The sequence below is a fragment of the Dermacentor albipictus genome, chromosome 1 (assembly GCF_038994185.2).
Source record: "Dermacentor albipictus isolate Rhodes 1998 colony chromosome 1, USDA_Dalb.pri_finalv2, whole genome shotgun sequence".
Lineage (NCBI taxonomy): Eukaryota > Metazoa > Arthropoda > Arachnida > Ixodida > Ixodidae > Dermacentor > Dermacentor albipictus.
In genome coordinates, this window is record NC_091821.1 from 380,509,487 (window position 1) to 380,528,641 (window position 19,155).

General features: G+C 44.4%; 2 protein-coding genes across 4 annotated transcripts in view; one reads left to right on the plus strand and one right to left on the minus strand.

The window, feature by feature from the left end:
• U2af50 (U2 small nuclear riboprotein auxiliary factor 50) overlaps positions 1-5,512 on the minus strand; it is a 65,659-nt gene extending 60,147 nt beyond the window's left edge. The window contains exon 1 of the mRNA XM_065429749.2: positions 5,341-5,512. Within this exon, the coding sequence (XP_065285821.2) occupies positions 5,341-5,368 (28 nt within the window). The 5' untranslated portion in view covers positions 5,369-5,512. The remainder of the gene's footprint in view (positions 1-5,340) is intronic.
• Positions 5,513-5,581: 69 nt separating this feature from the next.
• LOC135900292 (GPALPP motifs-containing protein 1) lies at positions 5,582-18,333 on the plus strand. Of its 3 annotated transcripts, none has more exons than XM_065429747.2 (7): positions 5,582-5,720; positions 5,951-6,074; positions 6,210-6,607; positions 6,901-7,068; positions 9,896-9,997; positions 10,073-10,135; positions 15,447-18,333. In XM_065429747.2, exons 2-7 carry the CDS (start codon positions 6,044-6,046, stop codon positions 15,588-15,590), a joined length of 906 nt encoding a protein of 301 aa, XP_065285819.2. In that variant the 5' UTR covers positions 5,582-5,720; positions 5,951-6,043; the 3' UTR covers positions 15,591-18,333. The 3 variants fall into 3 exon arrangements, with proteins under 3 accessions (XP_065285819.2, XP_065285820.2, XP_065285817.2); XM_065429748.2 differs by having other exon boundaries at positions 5,670-5,755; positions 9,899-9,997; XM_065429745.2 differs by having other exon boundaries at positions 5,680-5,757.
• Positions 18,334-19,155: the final 822 nt, after the last annotated feature.

Here is a 19,155-nt window from a genome sequence, read left to right on the forward strand (position 1 = left end):
AAAGGGCGGCTGAATTAGCCGAAGAGTACGCAACCCGTAGAAAGTTGAACGCCGAGGAGGGAAACTGGGACGGTCGAAATGGACCGCGGAAACCATTTCCGTTCAAAAAGGGTGCGCAAACTAGACGATCCGAGCCTGTAGACATGGCGGAAAAGCCCGCAGAAAAGAGCGAGCAGAAACTTAACGGAGAAACCGCACAAAAAGAACAGAAAAGAAAATTCAAATCTTTTAGACCAATTCGCTGTTACAAATGCCACAAACTGGGACATATAGCTGTAAACTGCGAGAAGTCTAGCGTAGTTTTTTCCTACGTGGAGGAAAAAGATGAGAATATGGAACTTTTAAGTCCATATCTCCACGACCTGCAAGTTAATGGAAAACCATGCCGAGTGCTAAGAGACAGTGCCGCCACGCTGGACATTGTCCATCCGTCTTACGTGATGGTAGATGACTTCACCGGAGAAGTAGCATGGATAAAACAGGTTGTAGAAGAACACAGCGTGTGTCTGCCCATGGCCAAAGTCAAAATCAGTGGACCATTTGGGGAGCTAGAGACTGAGGCTGCAGTTTCCAAATTTTTGTCACTGCAGTATCCCTACATCTTTTCGAATCGCTCGAATCAGTTACTGCGTGACAGAGGGCTCAAACTGGGAGAGGGCATAGTACAGGCATTGACCCGAGGCCAAGCTCGTAAGATCGCGGCGCTTTCGGCTGAAAATGCTCAAGCTCCTCCAGCTGAAGCAGAAAAGGGGATAGCTTCAATACCCGAATCCGAGCTAGGCCCGAGGGACAAAAGAACAGTTGAGGAGAGCCTGCCAGTTGACCAGCTCAATGAGAGCGTAGCACTAGAGTGTCAGAGTTCTAGCCTGCAGGAAGAGCAAGCAGACGCGCTCACAAGCGAGACAGGGTCGTTATTATCGCCGGCCTCAAAGAACTTTGATCAACTCTTACGCGTGGATAGAGAGTCACTGGCAGCTGAGCAAAAGAATGATGAGAGCTTAGCAAAATTACATGACACCGCTAAAGAAGGCATTGCTAGGCGCAACGTAACAATACATGAGAGAGGAGGATTGTTGTATCGGCATTACAGAGATCGAAAGGGTAGGATTTTAGATCAGTTAGTCATACCTACTAAGTATCGGGAGGACCTTTTGAGTCTTTGTCATGGAAATGGGTGGTCCGGCCACCTAGGCATAAACAAATCAAAGGAAAGATTGCTTATGGAATACTACTGGCCTGGCTGTTTCAAAGATGTAGAAAACTTTGTAAGATCATGCGACGCCTGCCAGCGTTCTGGTAAACCAGGAGAGACTTGGAGAGCTCCACTGAAGGTAGTGCCCTTAATAACAGAGCCTTTCAGACGACTGGTAATAGACACGGTAGGGCCTCTTCCAAAAACAAAATCAGGCTACAGGTACTTGTTTACCATGCTGTGTCCGGCTACCAAGTTTCCAGAAGCAATCCCTTTGAAAGAGCTCAGCTCCACCGAAGTAGTAGACGCGCTTTTGACAGTGTTTGCACGAGTTGGGTTTCCAGCCGAAATTCAGGCAGATCAAGGGTCAGTATTCACGAGCGCACTGACTTCCACATTCTTGCAAAAGTGCGGGGTAAAGTTAATACACAGTTCTGTCTATCACCCTCAGTCAAACAGTGTAGAGAGGTGGCATTCAGTGCTTAAGCGAGTTTTGCGTGCACTCTGTTACGAGCACAAGGACTGGGAGAACTGTCTGCCGGCAACTTTGTTTGCTTTGCGAACGGTTCCACATGAGGCGACAGGGTTCTCACCAGCAGAACTAGTGTATGAGAGGACACTCCGTTCTCCACTGAGAATGTTAAGAGAGATGTGGGAAGAAAGAGGGGAGATTCCGACAGTGGTTGAATACGTGCTAAATTTACTGGAACGGCTAAGCGCAACCCAAGAACTAGTCGGAAAGAGCGTGGTGATAGCTCAAAAGAACGCCAAAGTCTATTACGACAAGAATGCGAGGCTTCGTACGTTTAAAGTCGACTTAACGATGAAAGCGGAAAAGTGTAGGTTTGGTTGTTCACAGGTTACTTATCTGGGCCATGTTGTCGGTCAGGACATGAGACAGCCGGCTGAGCTGAAAATAACCACGATTGGAGATTTTTCTCAGCCACGCACGAAAACGGACCTTCGTTCAATTTTGGGACTTGTGGGGTACTATCAACGGTACATTCCGAATTACTCGCAATTGGCAAGTCCATTAACAGACGCCCTTCGAAAGGGAGCACCAAGTAACGTACACTGGGATAAGGACAAAGAGAACGCTTTCCAAAGTTTGAAAACGCTATTGGTTTCTTGCCCTGTGCTTCGCGCGCCAGACTACACAAAGGAATTCATAGTTCAATGCGACGCAAGCGACAGAGGTATGGGCGCGGTACTTAGTCAGGTCGGCGACGATAACGAGGAGCATCCTATCCTCTACGCCAGCCGTAAACTAAATGTAAGAGAGGAAGCCTACAGCGCTTCAGAGAAGGAATGCGCTTGTTTGGTTTGGGCCGCCCAGAAGTTGTCGTGTTACTTGTACGGAGCGAAGTTCATCTTCGAGACCGACCACTGTCCTCTGACGTGGCTCAATCAAATGTCACACAAAAACGGCCGCTTGCTCCGATGGAGCCTCACTCTCCAAGAGTACAACTTCTCCGTTAGATATAAGAAGGGAAAGTTGCATAGCAATGCGGATGGTTTGAGCAGGCTAATTTGAATTCTGCGTTTGGGGGTCCCGCCTAAATTTTAGGGTTACTAGTGTTAATTTTATTAAGCGAAGAAGATCCCCTCTCATTTGGCAGGATTCCCTCCATGATTGCTGAATGTGTCAGCAGGAATTTGCTTCAGAAATTGGCATAGCGAAATGCAGCATTTTTTTTTTGCTTCTGCACTTATGTTGTTGTTTTTTTTTTGAAGCCTAGCGAGTCTAAAGTGATGGCCAATGCACGCCATCTCGGCGCAGAGCCGTGTTGTGGGGTTCATTTTGCAGTTGCCTGTCCTTGTTGGATGTTTTGGGGCGGTGACATCAATGCACAAGTGGTCGCTGCGAGCCAAGACATCAATCCCCCCCTGACCAGCAGCCGTTCTCTTCCTGCCTAGCGGTTGTCAGCGCTAGACAGTCGAGATTTTTCGGGCCATGGAGGCGCTGTTAAGAATGGCGAGCCGCTAAGCAAGATTGCCACTTTGCCACCCGATTACGACAAGGGGTGCAAGACGCGCACCTCTCCCTCTCCGTCGCTGCAGCTGGGAGGCGTTCAAAGAAGCGGCCTTTGCGTTGGAATCCGCCGCCTTCCTCCAGCCCCTTCGACATTCTGACGGAACTAGTTCGGTGCGTGAACAATGATTCCGGAGTTCCCCAACGTGGAGCTGATTTGACACGCCTGGACAAGCTGCCGCGGGAACGACATTTTTTTGTGCTTCTCACGGTTCGGAGTGGCACGGAACAACGAGCGACCCTCGATCGGCAACGATAGTTCCCGGAACGGCACCCGCCAACGCCGTCGTCGGGCAACAGAGCGCGGTTGCCTTTGTGTACGTAAACTGTTCTGTAGAGCAGCGGCGCGTTGGTGATGAGTAAACGAACAGTCGCCGCGTCGTAGGACCGGCGGATCGAGTGTATAAAAACTGTGGTTGTGCGAATGCTGAGGACACTTCTCTTGAGCAGTCATGTTAGACTGAGTCACTTCTCTCATGCAGTCCTGTTGGACTAATACTCTTTTTCTCAAGCAGTCATGTTAGACTGAGTTAATTTCTGTAAATAAACCCCTTTTCCTCGTTCTCGATGAGAAATAGTTCTTCACTTCATCAACGATCTCAGCGTAAATAAGTTGGACGACAGCATGGGCCAGCTACCTTCGAATTCATGCCGTACTCCAATCTTGGCAAAGGACCACGGACGATGGGATTGAGCCCCCAATCCTGACAACACATATTCTCAACTCTGCCCCAGCAGTGCAAATGATGTCACTTCTGCAGATACGGCATGCCAGTTACTGCACATTGGAGCTACAGTCACTGGTTGTTGCTGAAGGCAAGATGGACTAGTATCGTTGCTAACGAATGACAAAAGAAGGCAGCAGAAAAGAAAGCACGCTCCAGTTAATAGATCAGTGACCTGCACACTTCTCCCCTTCGACTCGGAATAAAAAGCTCCCAAGAAGCAGCACATTCCTTTAAAGCTTACCACAAATATAGTAAAATAATACAAGTTCTCATGCCTGTTTAAGATCATCTCAGATTACACGCTCTGGGCCATCACGCTAGTACCTCCAAAACATATCTCAACTTAACTTTCCCTATATTTATCAAGAACAGTGGTACTATGTCTGGCCCAGAGAAAGATAAGATGCTTCTAAAGTTGGCTTCCACCATTGGATGCATTTTGTACACCCACAGTTCAATCTTAATAGTTTACGTTTTTAAAAAACTGCTTTGTGTGCATACGTAAGTGTAAATTGTTTAGCTTAATGGTTCGCTGCAGATTGATGCGAGCAGTAGCAGAGCTGGAAAGTTATGATGCCCCCTTGGGAAAGGAATGCACACAAGAATGCCTAGAGTTTACCTGTGTATAGCATTCATGTTAATAATCGTTTAATTTTTTTACTGGTGGCGTGTACTTACAAATGTTCCCTGTTACACATATAGAGAGCACATTTGGAGCGCGTATGTCCAACATACTTATCTGTACGCATGCAATTTACGCCTGCTGATCTTTGACAAACGAACAGAAGCTTCAAGCACAAAAATGCATCAATAAAATATTGTGCTAGAACTTTTTGTCCAGCCCTCACCACATAAGTGCACCGACACTGTCACGCACGAAAGTATAATTGCAGTGTTACGCTAACGTTCAAAACAGGCTTCTTGTGTTTTTAGCAAAGCTGCACTGTGTTACCGACCGCTATTATGGAGGCACCATGAGTTACATCCACATTCGTTGATTTACCGCCAAACCAGAGCATAGCGAGTGCAGCCTTGGCTTCTTTCCACAGTTAAATAATGAACAGGTGCTGAAGTCACGATGCTGCCAGTATCAAAGTAGATTATAATTACAAGTTACAACAAATGACCATTCAAAAAAAAAATCTTTTTTTTTTTTTGTCGAGGAAAACACCGCAGAGCGAATGACCCTATCGCGGCGCTGCAACAACAGCAGGATCCACACTGCAGGAAAAGTTTCAGCTGAACAGGCACACAAACTTCGGCATTACCGTTACAAGTGAGGTAAACAACGGTCAATTAGTAATAGTGCTGATAACCGCAGAAAGCTGTAATGAAAGCCAAAACGCGTAGCCCAGTAGGCTTAAGGGATGAAAGCGCGAGTTACACACCTTTGTCGAGATCTCGTTCTTCACCCATTATGTTGAAGCAAGAAAATTTTTCAGCGTAGTTCCTCACGACAGCCACTCAAGATACCGAGTTTATTAACCCACAAATACCAAAATGTAGCAGACACAGAGTCACTACAGCGGCACCATCATTCGCCACCAATTACCCAACATGCACCGGATGCCGGCATTTGATGACGTACGAAGGAAGCGGAAAAGCTTTACGTAGGTTACTGCTGGACTTCTGAAGTTTAATAGCTTCATACCTCACATCATGTACCTACCATGGTACCCACCTTCACGCCTTCACAAGCGCGCGACTTGCAACAGCCGTCCACAAGTTCTTGAGTTCTTGATGTGCGCGAGTCGTGACATTTTCTGAGGCAAGTGCATGGTGGGCAAGTGTGATCAGCGCGAGGTGTGCGTAGCATGCTTTGCTCGCAATTTGCTCGTGACGTTGATCATTGTTTCTTGCAGAAGCAAATACCTGCAGTAATCACAGTGTCCTTAATGATCGGAACAAAAGACAGCGTTAAGATACCGCGGTGTTGTTTCAGGCTTTGCACCCGCTTCGTGCCATGCCGCATGGTTTATGCGTGTGTTTCTGTTTCAGGTGCAAAGCCCAACTGCAATGTTCGTTAAGGAGGCTCCTCTGGGCCGTAGAAAGCATTAGTCCTTCGCCTGTGGCATCTAGATTCTCAGTGTCATGTCTGCTTACGGGCCGCGGCTCCCAAAAGGTGAGATCGAAAACAAAACAGTTGAAAAACAAGCGCGTTCGGGAGATATAGCGCTCCAAGCGCGAATGTTCTGATGTACAACCCTTAACGCATTTTTAAGTCGAGGTGTTTGTCCTAATCATTCTTTTATTAAAGGTTTCAAAACCGCATCTGCCGGTAGCGAAGATGCTGGAGAAAGCAGCGAATCAACAACCACCGTCATTGGACCGGTGCTCCCGCCTGGCTTAAAACTGTCTGGGCAGGACGTCGAAGCCCCGGCACCTTGTAGCGAAAGTGCGCAGGATTTGTACGGGCCACGTTTGCCGCCGGGGTTCACGGACACATCACCTAAACCAGGCATCATCGGACCCGTTTTGCCGCCTGGTTTTTCAGTGACTTCTCAACAGGACGCTGTTGACAGTGACAGTGACGATTCGGGCGACGTTATCGGCCCGATGCCATCAGAGGCTATTGGGGATGACTACACAGACGACACTGCTGCGAGGGATTTTGACCGTAGAGCGACCAAAATGAAAAGGCGACTCGAGGGAAAGGTGCGCCCTTCATGCGTCACATTGTTTAGGAGATTTGTGTCATTGCAACTTGTACAGAATGCATAATGTAATGTGATGATGTGCAACGAATGCAAGGAGTGTGCTGTTCATTCTTAATTTACTAGGGTTGTATAAGAGTTTGAGTTGATTTACTTAAAATTTAATGTTTCAGGTGCATGCTACAATAAAACAAGTGCACTTTTCAGGAATTTACTTTTAAAACAAGTGTGAATCGCTAAGTAAACAAAAGTGTTGCGCCAGTATTCTAACACGCTTCTTTCTTGATAATTAAGGATTTGGAAACTGAACCCCGCCGAGAAGAGTGGATGACAGCATTGCCAGACAACTTGGGCCTTCGAATTGGCCTGGGGTCCAGGACATTTCGGAAGAACATGGAGGACCCGACAGCTGACCGCTCCGCTTGGACAGACACACCTGCAGACAAAGTCAGAAAGGCAGAGGTGTGTTTGTTTGCTGTTCAGACCCTAGTTGAGCATAAAAGTGTCTGTCGTGAGAGCCTGTGGCTGTTGCAGCGAATGTGTTCAGAGCAAGAGAAAATGCTGCAGTCTGCTGATGCATTTATATAGCATCTATTGTTATCAGGTTATTTTATGCCAACAAAAGTTTTCTTAATGTGCACATAAATCAGACGGTGTGGCGTTTGCATATCTGCAAATTTAACCTGTGACTACGTGCTCAGCAAGTGACTGTTAATCACTGAGCAACAGCAATGGGTACAGCTATGATGGCTGCCGTGCAGTGCTTGGGTAGTGTGCTAGAGGGATGAAAATAGTGGATTAAAACATGGTGCCGGTACGTAATCATTGTTTTCATTTGTGTTGTGCAGTTTAAGCAGGAACAATTCTAGGGGGTGCTCCAGATTTGTCAACTGAAGAAGCACCAGCAAATTGTGCAGGTGGTTAAATGGATGCTAGGAGCATCCGAGCACCCCCTGTGAAATGGTATAATTGTCATAACTGCGGAGCTTCTATAGCATATAACTTTTGCCCTTTCCCCTGATTGAGTGTGTCGTCATAAGGTAGGAAATGAATAATGTCATACAAAAACTTTTTTAACGTGAGAGCGTTAAGGAGCTCGTGTCGCAGAAAAGTCGGCGTCGGTGTCGGCGGCGTTGGCCGTGAGCGATAAATCCCAGCAGGCACTTCATGAATAAAAAACAACTTGCAAGATGGGCTGGGTGGGAATCGAACCAGGGTCTCCGGAGTGTGAGACGGAGACGCTACCACTCAGCCACGAGTTCGATGCTTCAAAGCGGTACAAAAGCGCCTCTAGTGAATGCGGTGTTGCCTTAGAAACGAGCTGTTTCTAAGGCTCAGGCGTGCGTCACTTGCTCAGGCGCACATTTCGTTGCCGCGCCGAACGCAGCGTTGCTTGACGCTCACCGCGTCCGATGCGGGGCGCGTAGTCGCTGCGCCGTAGCCCATTGTCTTACACCCCTTGGCGGGTCGACGGGAACACTGTTGTGTTCCACTCTTGAAGGCGAAGCTTAAGCGTCCTCCAATTTTTTTTTTTCTCTTTTCTGCACATCACAAAAATGGAACCACCTTCCCACAGTTGTTGCTGTTAATGATAACCATGCGTTTTGCAAAGCACCTACTAACATTGTATAATGGCCTTTAATACCTCCGGTGCTGAGGGTATCATAAATAAATGAATATATAAAGCTTATATGCCATGTGGGAAACCAGGAACAGGCATTTTTGCAATTCTACACAAGATCAATTTCATCTTGTATGCCACTCTCTATGCTTCATTCTCTTGTGCCATCAATCCTCATAGAGAATAGCAAATGCCACCTACTGCAAGTCATCTGCTACAAAGATGGGCACTTCCGAACTTCAGATGAAGAAAAATTTCCTTTTAACAGAGCACTAGGTTGTATCTTGTAAATTAGAAAGTGTTAACATGAGCACATTCTCACTCCTCCTCTGTTGTGAGTGTGAGAGAGAGAGAGTGAACTTTAATGAGCACCAGCAGTTCAGTCGGCTGGGCCTAGGCCTCCCACGATGGGACGTTGAGGTCTTGCCTCTTTGCCGCTTCGTAGGCCTGCTGGGTCGCCCAGAGTTGGTCGTTTAGATGGGAGCTGCGCAGGGCGGCGTGCCATTTCGACGAGAGGGTCATGGGATTAAGGTCTGAATATTGATGTTTGCACTCCCATAGCATGTGGGGGGAATGTTGCCTCAAATTATTATTTTGAAAGCATGCAGTTGCTAGCTATATTTTGGGAACAAGAAACTCCACAGAAACTTCTGTTGTGCTTCTGTGTAGCTCGGACACCTTGCCTTGGGCTGTGTTTAGTTCATAGCTGTGTGAGTACTTAAGGGATGCCAGAAGGAGATGTTGTCAAACAGTAGTTCATTAGATTACACAACTGAGATATCAAATAGGGATTGTATTTTAAAGAAATTCTTTGTTGTTTTCTGATTCGCATTGTTTTGTAATCACCTCATCCATACTGCTAAGTAGACAAACCTGCTGATAGCAGTGGGGCAGCAAAATATGACCCAAAAACAAAGGACAAAAATAACAGCAGGAATAAAACAACTCACTAAAAATTTTTTGCACAAGTTACTTCTGTAGGTACCCGAGATTTTTCATGCCAAAGAAAGATGCACACAATTACGCAAAAGGCAGATTGCAGTACCAGCAAGTCCCCAAAGGAGGTCTTCAAGGTATTAGTATTTGGAAATGACTGGTCAAGACTAGTTGGTTGGCAGTTGTAAAAATTAATGTTGCCTTTAGAAATGAGATGTATCTTGACCACTTATTAGGACATTCTCAAAAGAAAAAAAAAATGCACGAAGTCTGTGACATCGCACAATTATGGCATCAGTAGGAAAGTTGAGAGAAAAATTGTGAAAGTGCAATGTAACCTTCGGTAGTGATTTTTTGTGCTGTAGCTATGTAGAGTATGCTAGATATTGTAGACATATTTTGGGGCAGTTTTGACTAGAACATTTGAAAATATTTTTTCCTCTGCACACAGTGGCCCTCAGCAACAATTGGTTTGAGAGTTGGCTCAGTATGAAAAGCTGGAACAGGAAAATTGATTCTGCTCATTTTTGCCTGTCTAGAGCAGATATACTTGTAGCAAAGGCACAAAGCAAAATACACTTGTCGATTCATATTATGTTGTCCACCTGTCTACTATTCCCAGTTGCTTTCCCATTATTGTATGGATATCTGTTGCTTGTGCATTGGGTTGAAAATGTATTTGATGTCTTCACATGTTTGTGTCAACAACTTTTTTATTTTGTTAATCATCAGCAGAAAAAGTCGAAAAAGGATGAAGATAGAGCCGAGACCTCGCGCCATCAGAAGCGACACCACCAAGAAATGGAGCTTGAGGAACAGCTGAAGCAATACAATGTGCGTATCTACTTTGCTTTTTGTCAAACCAAAAATTTGCTGTCTAATGATTACTTTCTTTTCTTGTCTCTGCAGAAGGAAAAGAGGGCAGAGTCACTTCTCGATATGCACAGGAAAAAGAAGAAAGAGGAAAAAAAGGTATGGCCAGACGTTAGTTGGATTGCTGTTTAATTTGTTTCTATAAAAAAATGTAATGGAAAGAGAATACACTCAAACACTTGCGGCACAGCAAGTATCGTCTGCTTGTGTTAAAACATTCTCCAGGTTGACGTGAGCTGTGTGATCAGTGTTGGTCTCAAGCTTTCTTTTTGCGAGCACCATGGATTGCCCTTGTTACGTTGTGGGCTGCAAATCTACCGATCGGCGACATATCAAGCTGTAACATCATGCCTAACTGCAAGGCAACATGGAAACGGAGTGGCTGCAGTGCATTGAGTTGTTGGTATCCTATCGGTGCCAGCCTCTGCATGTTTGCGGCTGTCGCCTCATGCTGGAGGATTACTACTACAATAGAATTCGAGCATTTCCGGCATTAGGGTAATCACAAGAGCAAACAGACTGGGCATTTTAGCGGATGAACGGAGGTGAAAACGTGAACAGCCTGCATGGTGCAGCCACATGGTGGCACAGAGCTCAACCACACAAACACAGAGCTAATATAGCATTAACCAAGTATATTATTCTTTGCTGCTGGTGTGAATTTTCAGTAGGAACGTAATCATGAACATATTTTATTTTTAAAAGTGTAAAATGTTTTACGCTTGGTTACAGCAGTAGTAGCCCTGTGTTAGGCTGGTTAAGCTCTGCGCCACCAGTTGGCCGCACTGTGTGGGCCGCTCAGGCCGCTCACGTTTACGGTAATAGTATGTAGGAGCTTTAGTTTACGCCTCCGCCCATCCATTAAAACGTACAGCTCGCATGCAGTTATTGGAATACTGGACACTCGGCGCTGTGACAGAATGTTTCCAATGCACACTCCTTGGATAGCTCTTGCAGGGGATTGACAGCCAGGTGGCGAGCGGAGAGGTCATAGAGGCTTTGCTCACCGGCTCCAAGACAACCGGAAGTAGAATGCCACAGCATCGCATGATGATGCAGAGCCAGTGAAGGCGGAGCTTATGCCCGATCATTTGGCAAATGAGTCGAGGAGAAAAAGCATGGCTAGGGAGGAGGGTAACTTGTAATCATCCATAGCTCTCTTAACATGGGACACTAATGTAGCTGTACCCTACGCGTCTGCAAAATTTGTCTAAACCGATTCAGGGACTCTTTAAGGACACCGCGCTACTCTTATTTTTAAGGCCACCAATTTTGCTTTTGGACTTTTCTTAGCATGTCAGTGAACTAACAGCCAAATTAATTGTGGTAACTAATACACACAAACCAAAGTTATCGGTCATTGGGATTTCATAAAGTACAAGCAGAATGAGAGTAATCCTAAACCCAAATTTTCACAACTCCAGATGCCACATTTCATTCTTCCATGACGTTGTAGAGGGGCTCAATAGTTGCAAAGAGTCAGTGTTATGTAAAGGAAGTTGGCATGCCATGGTTGCCATGCGTGCTCAGCCTGTTGATGGTGTTCCCATGGCCTCTGTGATCGGGCAGTGCTCAGTCAGACCTTGGAAGCCATGGCGCCACCTATATGGTTATAACAGCTTCTGCGAGGTGACTGTTGATGTACCATGAGCTCGGCATGTTGTTGCATCCTTCCCATGGTTCAAACACACTACCGCTGGCTGCGTAATAATCAGGCAATACTTCAGGCAATACAATCAGGTAATGCCGTAGTTTTTTTCACAATATTGTCAATATTGTAGGAACTTAAATTGCATGTTACATTTTTAACCAATGATCATAATGCGACTCACTGAGGTCACGTCATTTGCACCAAGTGCACAAAATCGCTGCATTGTGATGCTGCCCAACAAGCTTTCACGGGAGCGTTGCAGGGCCCTTAAAGTCCTCTTGTTGTAGAGGGACTATATTGAGCACTAACTTATAATAACGTAAATAACTACGAATTTGTAGTTAAATTGGCCAGTCCTAGCTGCAACCTTTGAATGCCAATTTCCACTACCTGTGCCATCAGTCAGGAGCTTTTTAGGAATTCAAAGGTGGTGTCACTGCCAGTCTATCATTCCTTTGCCATTCTTCAGCTCATCAAATTTCTCTCAGCAGAAGTCACATATTTGCAATTTTAGAGGTAATTGCTAATAATCTACACTGGCTTAAACATTTCCTTTAGTATTCTTTTAAATATTATGAAATTGAATAATGCATTAGTTTGGTTGCATCGAAAATGGCAACTTGCATGCCGCTTTCGCATTTTCTTATCTTTATCTGACTGATGATCGTAACGACTAGCCGAGGTTTTAATTGGTAGTTATGAAAATTAATGTTGCCTCTAGAGACAAAATGAAAGACATCCTGGCCACTTTTTCGGCTCTTCCTAAAGGAAAGAAAGCTCACAAATCTGTGACATCACACGATTATGTTATCAGTAGTAAAATTACATGTCAAGACAGAATTTGGAGTGTTAATGTCTCATCAAATCGCCTAACATTCTCACCAGTCTTCTTGCTCCCAATATGTGATGAGCTATTTTTATATCATAGGTACAGGCGCTGTAGTGCCTGAACAGATTCTTGCACATATTTTACAGCGAAAGCTGTATATGATTAACCTTCCGTAGTTTTTTCGGCGTCCAGCAACAGAAACAGACTTAGCGATTTCTAACAATGGGTTTGATGGATTTCACAATGGGTTTGATGGGTACACAAAGGCAGGATGCACCAGGTCACCATCTTACCCTTATCACACCCACAGCACACAGGTCATGCAAGCACGATAAAATCTTATTGCAATTGGACTTTATATGGACCGCGATGGCAAGAGGGTTTCCTGTTTAGTACTAGTGCCACTACTCACGTTTATCAGATGTTGCTCCGCTTCAGCAGCCACTATCGGTCGCGAGAAGTGTGATTTGAGAGCTGCATTCTTAGGAGAGAGAGAAAGCAACGTGAGAACGGCAGGGTGGTCAATCAATCCCTGAAATTTTTTCATGCTGTCATGCACTGCAGACCAAAACAACCCCTGGCACCGGAAATCATGCTGGATTTTGTCTAGAATGTCCTTTTCACACTTGAAAAGACATTTCAGCGCGAACATTGCGAACTCGGGCTCTATTTCGTGGTAACGCCCATGCACCTGGAGTTACATAACGCAAGGAGCCCCATCCCAGTTTCAAGGGCGTTTTGATGACGAGCGGGCACGTCGTGGCATCTCATGGAGGCTGTGAAATCTACGGAGCTCATAGATTTCAATTACGAAACATGATAGGTATAAAGTTCTCGAAACTTTTGATGCGAAAGGTGCATTGTCATTTCCAAAGTCGTGCTTTAGGTTTTCAATTCCGGAACTTTCCGGAACTTTGTGTAATGTTCTTATAAACATTTGACGCCAAAGGTGCATTGGCTTTTCTAAAGTCGTATGTTAGACTATACGAGACAAGCCAAATCAGCACACTATCAGACAAGTTGACAAAGCACGCAGCGAAGTCTGATAAGACGAAGCATTGTGGTTGATCATTTGTGCCGTCATGTCACAGAAAAGAATATCAACTTTTTTTTTCACCTGCGCCAAAGCGTCCATGTCAAGACACTAAAGCCAGCAAAGCTAACTACGTTCTTATTTATTTTTCTACTTTGACTTTTATTCGCGAGGACACATTGAGCCTCTTCAATTTTTTTTCCGCTCGCTACTCGCGTGCTGCCCAAGCCAGACAGAGGAGCGCACATACTTTTCTTGTGTTGCCCCAACCACCCCGCAGCGCACTTCAATGCGCATTCGTTTTTTTCTGGCCGAGTGGATTTTCGCCTGGCAGAGTTGTAGGCGCTTTCCAGCTAGCCGACGAGAAAAAGAAACAATGGTCGTTTGCCGCCATCAGTGCGGGGACTCGACGGGTTGCAGCGCGTTCGCTTGAATGCAACCTCCCCGGAAAATTTTCTCTCGCCAGTTTAGACTACCGAGCAGTATGCATATGGTTCTCTGTGGGCCAAGCGTCTCACGTTTTCTTCGATATTCCTTCGGTAGCCATATTAGGTGCCCAAAGTAGGCATTCGATTGTGGCCAACATGCTTTTCTTTGTGGCTTTTATTTTTGTGCCCCCGCCCACAAAAGAAAAAAAAGAAAGACGTTGCGGTGCCACAAATTGTCGCATGGTGAAAGTTCAATTTCGTTACTCCTTCTTTTGCGGAAAGTAATGGGCCACGGGACACTTCAGTTGCCAGATACTCTTACTAAATTATTGCGGTAGCAACTATATGCACACTTCAGGAGTCGGTTACAGAATTTTCAAAGCAGCAACTCAAGGAGTCTTACGAGACGGGAATCACGCAGCTCGTTAGTCAGTGGGACAAATGTGTAAATTCTCATGAAGACTACCTTTAAATAAAGTACCACATTTGTCAGAGATTCGCATTGGCTCACTTTCATTTGAGTCGCCCTCGTATATTTTGCAGAACTCTTGCTTTTGATATGTGCTCTCTGTTGCGACTAATTTCGGTGCAATTACTAACAATATACGACCGATGACAGGTGCTCCTGCGCAATACATTGTAACAAAGGGCCACATTATAGAGGTTTTTCCAGGTTGTTACATATGTACAAAAAAGCAAACGAAGTTCTTGAATGACAAGGTATCATTAAAATATTTGTCCTCAACTTGTTTGATTCATGGCCTTTACATTTCTCATGTCAGCAGCATGCACTGCTTTGCTGGTTTCAAACTGATATAGTTCTAAGTGATAGTTCCTTTACTTATTAAATAGACAAAATGGGGAAGCATTGATATCGGTTATTTCGGGCACAATTTTTGATACATACAAGTGTATTCTTTTATGAAAAAATACATATTTTACTTGTTTTGACAGTGCATAGCATTCAAGAATTCATTTGCAGAATCTTTGGCAATGGCAGTGCAGTTATCATTCATATATTTGCTCCCTCGACAAATTCTATTAGGAGGACGCCGAGCTGCAACGTGAGCCCCTCCCCAACGAAGTTTCTGGCTACGCCACTGATACCGTTTCATTAATTTGGACAGTGCAGCCATATGCAAATATCTGAAGGATGAGAAAGTATTGAGGCATAATATTAAGTGTTTGTGTCTTGTTTATTGCAAGAAATAAAAACAAGCACTCCTTGCCACAATGTGCTACAGTCCATTGTGAACTGTTGTTTCTATGAGCAGTTCATTTTAAGACATTATTTTATTCAAAAACAAAACTGGTCCTCAAACTGCTCAGATTACAAGAGAGTTTGTGTAACAGCATTGTATATGCAATATTAGTATGTTTTGTCGTGTCAATGTGCCTATTGGGAGGGAGGCGACTGTGTGCCTGCATTGGAAAGGGTACGAACATTGTCTCCTATCGTGTCATTTCAGAATGAAGTTAAAGAACGGCGGGAGTTCAGTCGTGAAGAAGACCTGAAAATCAGCCGGATTGACCCAAGAGCTAGCAAAACATTGATCAACAATGCTGCTTTCCTGAACTCAAAGTTTTCATCTGGTGAAAGGAAGTTTCTGTAGCTTCCATGAACTCATCTGGTACTATTCGCTCTTTCCAAAGAATACATTAACCATTTCTTGAATAAGTGGCTGCTCGCTGAATTTGTGGCCAGTACAGAAGCTCTCTCTCTGCCTGCCAGTATTGAAGGCTTTACGTTTTCCGACTTTAGGCGAGTTGCTGACCTATTGTTTGGACATGGGCGCTGCCTCAAAAGTGTCTGAATAATCGAACAGTCTGCAAAAAACGAGTTTTGATGGTAAAATCAATCACCATTTTTTACAACCTCAACAAAGCATAGGATTTGTTTGGAGAATTTCGCTGAGTTGCACTTTATTGCAATAATATTCTTAGGGGTGGCCGATTTGTGACATGCTGACAATTTGGTGGTTGGTGCTAGGATGAGTACAAGTGTGCCAATCTCTTGTGTGCACACTTTAGTTGTACCATTGCTGCAGCGTTTTGCAGCTTGCTGTGTAAATGTAACCTCTGTATATAGTTTCTCCTCGTAATGATATCTATTTAAAATTTCCTGATGGTTGAGGCTGCCGGTGTGTGTTTCGACTTTGCCCGTTGCTCAGCCCAGTGTGTCTCACCGATTGTCGTGAAGTGCAGATATCATGTATGCAACCTTGACATCATGATGCTGTCAGTTAAAACATTTTTAAAAGTTGCAATTTTCCCAAATGCGAAGTTTGCATTGCCATAGCATCTTGTAGAAGACTGAATTATTCTTGGCTATACTCCGTTCCATACATAGCAGTCAACGTTGTGGAACCTACCTAAGAAGTTCGGTCAAGAAATGTTATCACTCCGCACGTTCCGTCCATGCTTCGTTGTGCGCCAACAGCATTCGCTCACGCGAGCATGTACGTGAGGCTCCTCGCGACGGATTGCAAATTAAAAAAAAAAAACTTCAAGACAATAACAATAAAAATGATCTCAAACAATGCATTATTGGCTATATACCGTAGTGCGTTTGTTTCTCAGTATTAAAACTTGTTTCTTTCAATACTGAGCCTATATAAAAATAAACTGTTCGTGGAATTGCGGTAAAAAAACATTGAACTATATCCCAATGCGAACGAAGCCACTGCAGGGAGTCTCTGTATATAGCCTCCACAGTCTTGACTGCTCTGTGTGGTATGGAGTATAGGCTTCTTGTCTTGGCAGCATGTCTGCCGCACTTGAAATGTCAAAAGTGAGATTGCACAATGTGAAGCTCAAACCCCATGACAGCAATTTTGTGTATGCCAGCAACGAGCGACGGCTTCGAGTGAGTGATAAAACTAGCCGTTGCGGGGAGCAGATCGCTCGGTTTTGGAAATGTCGAATTCGTCGCTTGTCGCCCGGAAGTGCTATAAGTGACTAGCCATATTACCCAATAGCGCGAAGCTGTAACAGGATGTTCAACAGTGAGACTATTGGTTGTCACATAAAACAAAGAAACGACCAAATTTTGATACATGCAAGCATAGACCTACTCCAAGACCTTCATAAGTACTTCATGTTGCTCTTTACAGTAAAACAAATCAACTTATTAGAGCATTCATCATGCCAGTTTCGACGTGTATTTGCTGCTCTCATACCTGCAAAACTATGGAGGCGTTGCTCAAAGTCGTCGCTCTTATGGGTTTGAATTTGTACTCAACACGCAGACGCAACGGCCATCTCTGTCGCATTGCTTATCGCTGTCACATGCTAGGTTGCTTGCATGGGGTTTATGCTTGAAACTGGCTACAGTCGTGAAGATTGAGCAACACACTATGACAGCCAAAATTTTGGTCACTGTTATAGATAGGTACCACGGAGAAGCGTGAATAATTAGCTGGTCTGAAAAATCAGATGTATGTAAAATTCAAAATGTGGACTATCACAAAACTTGTTTGGCAGTGTTCAAAAGAAATCTTTGCCAATATTGAACCGAGGGTGCTGTGCTACTGAGCCAAGGTCATAAATGCCAGCCTGCTCTCTTTAGAATTTTGTAAAAATCCCAGACATATAGAGGAGGGGAGGTTGCACCAACTTTGTTTTAGAAGTTCATTCCGAGCACACAGATTTTGGTCAATGTATACACGCTTTATTAACAGCCATTTATCTTTATGCACAGCACACAAGCAGCAGCAGAGACTGACAATGTTTTCAGACCACTGACTTTTCAGAAACTTTGCCGTTTAATCTGGTTGACCTCCCTACCTCTTTTTCTGTTGCCAATTCTGCTTGCTTCAAGAACCTGTCTGGATAAACTTACTTGAAACATGTATACCTCTGGTATGCAGCACCTTGTACTGCCACAATAGGATGGCACAGCTATCATCAGAATTCCTTTTTTGCAATCATGTAGCACCCCACGTTTCAATAGCTTTAGAACTTTATGAAAAATTCAGGAATTGACAGGCATGCAAGCAAGGTGGTACAGAAAAGAGGCGCGAGGTGAGGGCAGTAACAGGAGATCCAGCTTTGAACTCAATACTGCAACAGCAAGAAGCTATCACTACAGACATTCTCACCTTCAGAATGACGGCTTTTTGCGATGTGCCAAACTTTGCCCAATACCATTCAGTCTTTTCTTTTTTTAAAACAAACTGCAGGACTGGTTGAGGTGGTACACACAGAACTTTCACAAGTACTGACCATGGAACTGTGAGTGTTCACCAGAAAAGATGGAAACAATGTTAGGTAGCAGTGAGTTACAGTGAGGAATATGTTTTACTATGTTTGCCATAAAGGTCAAAGCTGAAAAATGCTTTAAGTTTGTTTATTGCTTGGAATGTTGCCTTTCTGGACTTCAAATCGTCCCATGTGATAGCAGTGGAGCACCTTCCGATTCCTCATATCCAGATGCAAGACTATGTCTCATCAAGTAGCTTGGGGAATTTTCATTGCATAGGTACAAGCTACGAAATGCCCCATATCATTGCCTGGGTATTCAAATGCCAACTGGCATTTTGCTCCCACAATTCTGCTGCCAAAAATTTCATGCAGCAGAACAAACTCAACTTTTACAACGCATTTCAACTTGCAAATAAAATGTTCAGCTTCTCCGGCAACAAATGACGATAATCGCAGTATGCCAATACCATGGCTTCCAATATCATGTGATGTTGCATACTTCAGCAGTGTTTCAGCCGATTGCTGTCGTGTTGCTATGTGCTTTCAACAAGCTTAACATCTGTGCATCACTTCCCAACATGTACTGCTACCTCGAGTTTGCTAGGCTGCAGGTCACACATGGTCTATTTGTTTTCCGTTGTCTTTGTTCTATCAGTCACACTTTTCCATTGCACCAGGGAGCTGCTTGTCGTTTTGACACCACAGTAGTATTATGAGATGTGCAAATGAGCTCTAAATATTGGGCAACATTCTGTGGTAAGGAAGGGAGGGCTACAGAGGCAAATGCACAGAACTAGAGCGCTCTCGAATACAGTCGCACATTTTCATTTGCATCATTTTAAGATGAGGAACAAAAAACGAACATCTTATTTGCTACAGCACTTACAATAAAATAGCACAATCTACCACTCCGTGTTTTTCTATGCAAATTATTTCCCTGCCTTTATCTTCTGCATTTGGGCAAATGTGAAACCA

What these genes read in the sequence shown, in the direction of transcription:
- LOC135900292 (XM_065429747.2), top strand. Translation starts at nt 6,044, where the DNA reads ATGTCTGCTTACGGGCCGCGGCTCCCAAAAG. An exon ending in CGGGCCGCGGCTCCCAAAAG is followed by an intron (nt 6,075 to 6,209) that starts GTGAGATCGAAA and finishes CTTTTATTAAAG; the next exon opens with GTTTCAAAACCGCATCTGCC. An exon ending in AGAAGAAAGAGGAAAAAAAG is followed by an intron (nt 10,136 to 15,446) that starts GTATGGCCAGAC and finishes GTGTCATTTCAG; the next exon opens with AATGAAGTTAAAGAACGGCG.